The 8301-nt window shown below is 45.3% G+C and overlaps 1 protein-coding gene and 1 pseudogene across 1 annotated transcript; one reads left to right on the top strand and one right to left on the bottom strand.

The window, feature by feature from the left end:
• Window positions 1-489: 489 nt before the first annotated feature.
• Window positions 490-2150, top strand: LOC133924865 (AT-hook motif nuclear-localized protein 23-like). Its single transcript, XM_062370595.1, has one exon. The coding sequence runs from the start codon at window positions 942-944 to the stop codon at window positions 1854-1856; it is 915 nt and encodes a 304-aa protein (XP_062226579.1). The 5' UTR covers window positions 490-941; the 3' UTR covers window positions 1857-2150.
• Window positions 2151-4882: 2732 nt separating this feature from the next.
• LOC133925597 (heavy metal-associated isoprenylated plant protein 4-like) lies at window positions 4883-8301 on the bottom strand (annotated as a pseudogene).

The following is an 8301-nucleotide window of genomic DNA, read 5'->3' as shown; positions in this document are numbered from 1 at the left end:
GATAATCAGTTGTGAGGCAGTGATAATATCTTAGGAAGGGTTAGACTTAACTGTGGTGCAACTGATCCGAGTGCAGCACGCGCTGGCATGGGCCCCACAGGTTGTATTAACCCACAATATTGCGCTGTATCTCCACGCCAGTTCGTATTAACCCAGGATTAGTGGTCTAAACCACAGGTTTAGGTACTTAACCCTGGTTAATTAGTATAATCTTGCATTGAATACGCTAAGCCATCGCTATCGCCATGCATCACATTTTTGCATCATAGTTCCTCCCGCTCCATCTCTCTTTCTCCGAAGCCTCCTCTGTCACTGTCATGCACGACACCTGTGAAACTGCCACATGGGCCTCATGATACTTGTTAGCCCACATGTCAGCGTCGTAGCTAGTCTTATTCTTTGTCCGTAGCCGCAAAGGATACACAAGAATTTGTTCTCCCAACTCTCCTCCCTCTCTCCCCCCATTATTTTATGATCATGCACCCCCTACCACTGGTACGAAGGACCTCTCAAACCCTTCTATTTCCCTTATTTCCTCCTGTGCCTCCATCGCCTTCTCCTCATAGCTTGCCTTTCTCCTCTCCTCTTCTCTTCTCTCCCCTCCCCTCCTCTCCTTCCCTCCCCCTACCCTGCTCATATCACACAGCTCTCTGCTGCCTGCTGGCGTTCTCTCCTCCATGCAAGCACTCTCTTGTTCGGTTTTTTATTTCTTCCCTGTTTGCTTCTTTCTGCATCCAAAAGCTTTTAAAAACTGGTAGAATCATAAACAATCCCCCTCTTTAAAAATCATTGCTTCCTTTTTCCAAAACTTCCTTTTAACCTAAATACAGAACACCACTCTGTTGCAATTTGATTTTTTCCTCTCCTTTTTCTCTACTTTTTTTTTAGTTTTTTCATTTTTTGCTAGCTAGCTACATCAGTACATGAGCTAGAAGAGAAGCATGGCCGGCCTCGATCTCGGCACCGCCGCGACGCGCTACGTGCACCAGCTCCACCACCTCCACCCCGATCTCCAGCTGCAGCACAACTACGCCAAGCACCAGGAGCCCTCGGACGACGACCCCAATGGCAGCGGCGGTGGCAACAGCAACGGCGGGCCGTACGGCGACCACGACGGCGGCTCGTCCTCCTCCGGCCCGGCTGGTGACGGCCTGGGTGGTGGTGGTAACGGGGATGTGGTAGCCCGCCGGCCCCGGGGGCGCCCACCGGGCTCGAAGAACAAGCCGAAACCGCCGGTGATCATCACGCGGGAGAGCGCGAACACTCTGCGCGCCCACATCCTGGAGGTGGGGAGCGGCTGCGACGTGTTTGAGTGCGTCTCCACGTACGCGCGCCGGAGGCAGCGCGGCGTCTGCGTGCTGAGTGGTAACGGCTTGGTCACCAACGTGACGCTGCGGCAGCCGTCGGCGCCCGCGGGCGCCGTCGTGACGCTGCACGGGAGGTTCGAGATCCTGTCCCTCTCGGGCTCCTTCCTCCCGCCGCCGGCTCCTCCCGGCGCCACTAGCCTCACTATCTTCCTCGCGGGGGGCCAGGGGCAGGTGGTCGGCGGGAACGTCGTGGGCGCACTCTACGCCGCGGGTCCAGTCATCGTCATCGCCGCGTCCTTCGCCAACGTCGCCTACGAGCGCCTCCCCCTCGAGGAGGAGGAGGCCCAGACAGCGCCACCAGGCCTGCAGATGCAGCCGCCCGGTGGTGCCGATGCTGGAGGCATGGGCGGTGGACCGTTCCCTCCCGACCCGTCGGCTGCCGGGCTGCCGTTCTTCAACCTGCCGCTCAACAACATGGCCGGTGCCGGCTCGCAGCTCCCGCCCGGAGCCGACGGCCATGGGTGGGCCGGCGCACGGCCACCGTTCTGACAGGTCCACGGGGTGTAATTCAGGTGTGAGAAGAGGAGGATATGACAAGAAGAAAGCAATGAACATCACAAGGGTTGAAGGCAGCTCGCAAAAGGTTAGCGCACGCATGCTTGCACGATTCAAGGATATCTATCTATTTCTATCTCTCTGTACAATTCCGTAGTGTTTGCTCGGTCTCATATTATGCGTCTTCCTTGTTCCTTCTTTTCCTTTTCTTCTCTTGTCTCTTGAAACTTAATTTGCTTTGTAACTTTGTCTTAATTTTTAATCTGGCTTTTAATAATTAACTTTTAATTATTTGTTCACCAGCATGCATGTGTGTTAATTGATGTTTCCTTGCATGGGGTATCTTCTTGTTATAGCTCCTCTGGATGAGAGATTTGCTTCAAATTGTTAAGAAAAGCTAGCGTATTCTAGTGGTTTAAGCTGTCAGTTCTTACTTTATATATCATCATGTAGCTAGATGTGTTGTGCATGCTTTTGGGCAATTGTTTTTTGAGTTACACAAAGGTGTTAGCTGCCTGTGTGTACCACAGCAATTAGTGATGAGTGTATAGTATATTATTTCTGGCGTTCGGCTGCGCCAACATAATCGTATCACCAGTTTCTCTTCTGGTTCTAAATTTATTTCGGAGTTTGGGAACTGCTTCGTCACAAGTTACCACACAATTTTCTGCTCACACGTGTGCACGCTTTGCCTTAGTTTAACACAGAGCTACTCAGCTAGTAATTGCATCTCGCAAAGCAAGCTCTCATGCATGGGGAACCCTTACAAGTCACCAACTGCCTGTCTATGCTGCCCTTGTTCTTTCTTGTCTTATATGCATAGATTGCAAGATGCTTGTCGAAAGAAAAGAAACGAGCTAGTTTCCCTAAGTTCTTGGGAATTGGACGTTCAAAGATTCCTAAAGTTTCCATTGACGACATGTTGATCTGAATCACTGTTCAGAGCTTACTAGCAGTGTTTCTTGGTTAGCTTAATTAACTCCTACTCTACATCATTTCTATAGAATTTTATGGTTTCCACCTTTGCAAACTTCAGCTTGTTTTGAAAAGAACTTGTTCAATTGTTAAATAAAATACTGTAACATGTAGTAACATTTCTTTTCTTCCATGTTGAATTGTTGAACGAGATACTCATTATTTAACTCCGCCGGAGTTCTTAAAAGTGCATCCGATCATTGGAGTCTTTGTGTTGAATTTACAGCAGGTTACCCTGTTTAGCGACAAATAGACAAGAACCCAGAAGCCTAACAATTTCTATGCATGCTAGATAGATTGTAGAGATTAATTTGATTTGAACGAAGAATTAACTTATATGAAGAGCCCATGGCGACTCGATGAGAAATGAGATTTAGTTAGTACTATCTATTCTGGTTCAGTCTATATGCATGTATGCCTTCTATTGCATGAACTGCACTTTTATGAAACAGCTGAAAAATATAGAGGACTATAACCATTAATCACCTTAATTTCCTGAAATTTTTTACTTTTTGCAAACTCCAATATCGCTGTTTTGGTGCTTTATTTAACTGGCCATTTCAGCTATCTGTTGTTCATATGCTGTGTATGGCAAAAATCCAAAATTAGACAACATACATGAACGTATTTATCGAAATAGATAACTTACTGTTGTATTTACAAATTTAGCATCCGTATTCGATGCATCATTTATCGAAAATGGATTTTCGGTACACCGTACACCGAAAAACCCATATTCGGCACACCGTGTACCGAATACGGCACTGTAGCCCATATTCGGCACACGATGTACCGAATATGGGCTACAGTGCCGTATTCGGTACACGGTGTGCCGAATACGGCACTGTAGCCCATATTCAGCACATGGTGTGCCGATTACGGTTGATATTCGGCACACGGTGTGTCGAATATGTGCTACAGTGCCATATTCGGCACATCATGTGCTGAAAATGACCGGACCTTCGGTTTTTCGACATACGGTGTACCAAAATTCTATTTGCGGTGTACCAAAAAATGATGTGCCGAATACGAATACTAAAATTGTAAATACGATAAAATGTTATCTATTTTGGCAAATACGTCATGTATGTTGTCTAATTTTGGATTTTTGCCCTATATCTTTGTATATTTTGTGTTTGATAATCGTTCTTGTTCTCAAGTGATTCCCCTGACGCACACATATCTACTGACGAAATAGTTTCTTCTTTAATCAAATAGATCGAACTACCTGAATACATTTGTTTAGCACATGTACATGAATTGAATAGTAGCTTTCTCAAACTCTACTCAGTAACGGAAAACTGCACGTATCAGATCTGTTACAGTTTTGCTATTTTCATGCTTGAAACCAACTTATTTTTCAATCACCATTCTATGCCTTTGGATCAACATCCAACTACTTACGGGTTGATGTTGCTGGATTTGATCAGGTCTATGATGGTGATTGAAAAATAAGATGATTTCAAGCACTCGAAAAATAATCGGACCCTAATATTCTTAATTTACCGCTATCTTAATGATATGGACACTCGATTATAACATAAAGCTTCTCTAAGTACTGAAACTCCAATATGCTCCAATTTTTTTATTTTATTTTTTATTTATTTTGGGGGGTGGGGGTGGGTCAATAACCTAAGTCAAAGCATGTTTACAGAACGGATCCAATTAACTGAACCTTCTAGTCGCAATATCGATTGCATGTTTTCCTCAGTTTGGTATCAACTGTCGATCGAGAAAACTAGACAGAGTTATTTCTATGATAATAGCATCAGGTTCAATGTCAAAGCATTTCTCATTAAGGTGCGCTCCCTCATTTTGTGCGTGTCACTCCAGTTAACATTTCGTCCTGAAAGCCTGAAAGATGAAGTTGGAAGACATGCAAGTTTTCCAGCTACTGTCTCAGTTTATACACAGCAGACTTCAGATTCACTGCATAAATAATGCAAGCCAACCATTATAAACTGGAGCAAATTTAAGCTGTTTGTTCTGTTCTTATTATTAAACGCTGAAACATTGTTCCACATGAATCCACATGCAAAAAAAAATTACATCACATAGCATGCATACGGGTTCTCCTCGCTGATGAACTCATTGGGGTGTGAGCAATGCAAGAACGCCGTGTCCTGGTACCCTTTGAGCTCGGAGTGCGTGTAGCTGACACCACACGGGTACCCGCAGCCGCGCCTCCGTAGCAGTAAGGCCCGTAACCACCGCCGTACGGTGAGCAGTAGTCACCGCCGCGGTGCCAGGGGTGCGAGTAGTCGACGAAGTGTGGGTGCGTGCAGGGGGGATGAAGTAGGGGGCGACGACCTCTCCGTGGCCTTCTCCTTGATGGCGTCAACCACCTTGACGACCTCCTCCTTCTTATCGTCTTTCTTCACCTCGACCTTCTCCTCTTTGACAATCACCTCCTTCTCGACCTTGTCGATGACGCCGTGCTTGCGCATCCTTTGGTAGACCTACTCGACGAGATTATTCTCGTCGATGACGCCCTCGACGACGCACGTGTTCTTGGCGAGGTCCGTCTTGACCGCGTAGATACCTGCACACGGTATATTAGAATGCATGTCAACATATCGGTAATGGGAGTACAACTCTAGCTGGATCGATAGAGGAACTGTCAGAGAGAGAGCTTACTCTTGTGTTGTAACATAATCTCTTTGACCCTGACTGCACACTCTCGGGGCAATGCAACGGAACCTTTACTGTTATGACCTTCAGCTCCTGCATTATCAAACAAAACAAATGACGATGGAGAAGCGTCGGGTCCTGGCGGTTTTATTGGAATCTTTTACAAGGCTTCCTGGAACATCATAAAGGACGATGTGGTAGAAGCAGCTTAATGTTTCTACAATTTGAATTCTCCGGACCTGGCTCTTATGAATGAGGCCAATATTCTGTTGCTACCGAAAAATGGAGAGGCTTCGAAGGTAGCTGATTACCGGTCAATTAGTTTGATCAATAGTGTCTCAAAGATCATAACAAAACTTCTAGCAAACCGTTTGGAAAAAAAAACTCAAAGATATCATTTTGATTAGTCAAAGTGCGTTCATCAAGAAGACGTGCATACACGATAACTTCATCTACGTCCGGAGTGTAATCTGAGAAATGCAAAGATCAAAAAAGCTTGTTTTGTTCATCAAGCTTGATATCTCAAAGTTGTTTGACTCCATAAATTGGCCATACCTTCTTGAGGTGATGAATGCTATAGGTTTCAGCCAAAAATGGAGGGATTAAATATCACAACTCCTAAGAACATCCTCATCTAGAGTCCTCCTCAATGGACAGCCAGGGCAACAAATTCGACATGCCAGGGGCCTTCATCAAGGGAATCCACTCTCACAGATGCTTTTCATTATAGCAACTGACCCACTGCAACGCCTGATAGAGCTAGCGGCACAAAGAAACATCATCAAGACGATGTTGCCACGAGGGGCAAGCCTGAGATGCTATTTATATGCATATGACGTGGCTATCTTTGGGTGATCAGACAACGCTAACCTCACAGCTCTCAGGACAATACTTTCGTTGTTTGAGAAGTGCTCCGGTTTGGCAGCAAACATGCAGAAAACTGAATTTTATCCAATACGATGTGAGGACGTGCAAACGAAGACATTACTGCAAAAATTTTCGGGTAAGATATGTGATTTCCCTTGCTGTTACCTGGGACTGCCACTACACACGAGAAGACTAAGGAAATCAGAAATTCAACCGATTGTGGATAAGCTAGGGAGCAGGCTGTCAGGATGGAAAGGCAAGTTTCTGTCCTTAGTGGGCAAAGAGATACTAGTCAAGACAGTTTTGTCGTCGCAGCTAATCTATTTTCTCACTGTGTTCCCTCTTCAAAAATTGCTTGTCAAAAAGATTGATCGCATTAGAAGAGCGTTCTTTTGGAGAGGTGATAAACCAGAAAAGGTCAGGGGCACTGCCTAGTAAACTAGGATACAATGTGTATGTCGAAGATCCTAAGAGAACTGGGCATATTAGATTTGCAAAGATTTGCTCGGGCACTACGCCTTGGATGGCTTTGGTACATCTGGAAAGAAGAGGAAAGGTCATGGGTTCACATGCATATTCCTTGCGATCAGGCGGATCAGGATCTGTTCAATGCATCATCGTTTGTAACTCCTGTAGATGGCAAGAAAGCGCAATTTTGGTAATCTAGCTGGATCCACGGTCAAGCTCCAAAGAACATTGCACTAAGTATATACGCAAAGTCCCGAAGAAAGAAACAACTCGTTTGCAAGGAGCTCCCGCATCACAAATGGATAAATTGGATTGGCTTTATAGAAACCCATCTAGAGCTTGACCAGCTGGTGCTTCTTTGGAAGAAATTACAAGACGTGAGCATCACCGAAGGCTCCCAGGACATCATCACTTGGAGATGGACCGAAAACGGAGAATATACTATGAAAAGTGCATATGAAATATAATTCAAAGATAAGTTAAGAAGGCACAATAGAGCGATACTCGGACTTGTTTGTGTGACCAGGAGGACGAAACGGCCACTCACCTGTGTAAAGGCTGCCCATATACTAAAGAAACCTGGCAGATGATCACTGCATTGATTTACAGCAACTTCCACGGATGGACTCCTAGACATTAGGAGCACCAATCCAACAAACAAATGGACCATGAGCACAGAGCAGAATTCAATGTCATTGTCATTTATTTCTAGTGGCACATATGGAAGGAACGAAATAGAAGAGTTTTTCAAAATCAAACTATGGTTGCGCAAAGAGTGGTCTTTCTTAGGAAGCAGATCGACCGTGGAGTAGTTTCGCTTATGTAATAGGATCCATTTATTCAGTTTTTTCCTTCCTTGCGGTGCGGTGAGTTGTTGTTTTTTGGCCAGGTGTCCGTTACGTTGTTCCCAAGTCGGATAGTGGTTTCGTCGCAGCTTGTTGCGTTTTCTAGCTTTGTTTTGAGCTTATTTTTTTCCTGATCTATGAAAAATTCAGTAGAGCTCTAGCTGTCTCTTCGTAAAAAACGAAAATATTTGCAACGAAAGCAATGCTATGCAGACAGCATATACTAGTACATAGCCATATGTAGTCATCTATGGAAAGGCAACAGTACTGTGGAGAGATATATCTCGCGTTATTATAGATCAAGGTTAATTATCTTCTCCTTGGTCTTGACCTCAGTGACAAATTGACAATGTCCTTTGGGGGAGGAATCAGCTCGACCTTCTTCCGGCAGCCCTTCTCAACTTTCACCCTGAGCTTCTCAACGTCGAAGCTGAAGCCCGTCACGGTCACCTTCCCAGCCCCGGTGTCCACCTTCACCTCTTCCACCCCTGCAGAAATGCCCATATTTATGTACAGTAGTAGTAAGTGGCAGGATGATCATACACATCCTGTATATGCATGCACTTATTTATTCCAAACAAAAACTGCAGCGGCATATCAGCAGATGGCACTGCAGCAAGCATGCACGCACCTTGGAACTCGGTGAAGTGCAT

This window comes from Phragmites australis, chromosome 7, assembly GCF_958298935.1.
Source record: "Phragmites australis chromosome 7, lpPhrAust1.1, whole genome shotgun sequence".
In the NCBI taxonomy this organism is placed as follows: domain Eukaryota; kingdom Viridiplantae; phylum Streptophyta; class Magnoliopsida; order Poales; family Poaceae; genus Phragmites; species Phragmites australis.
The sequence above is the reverse complement of the archived record's forward strand: the minus strand, read 5'-3'. Positions and strand labels throughout refer to the sequence as shown.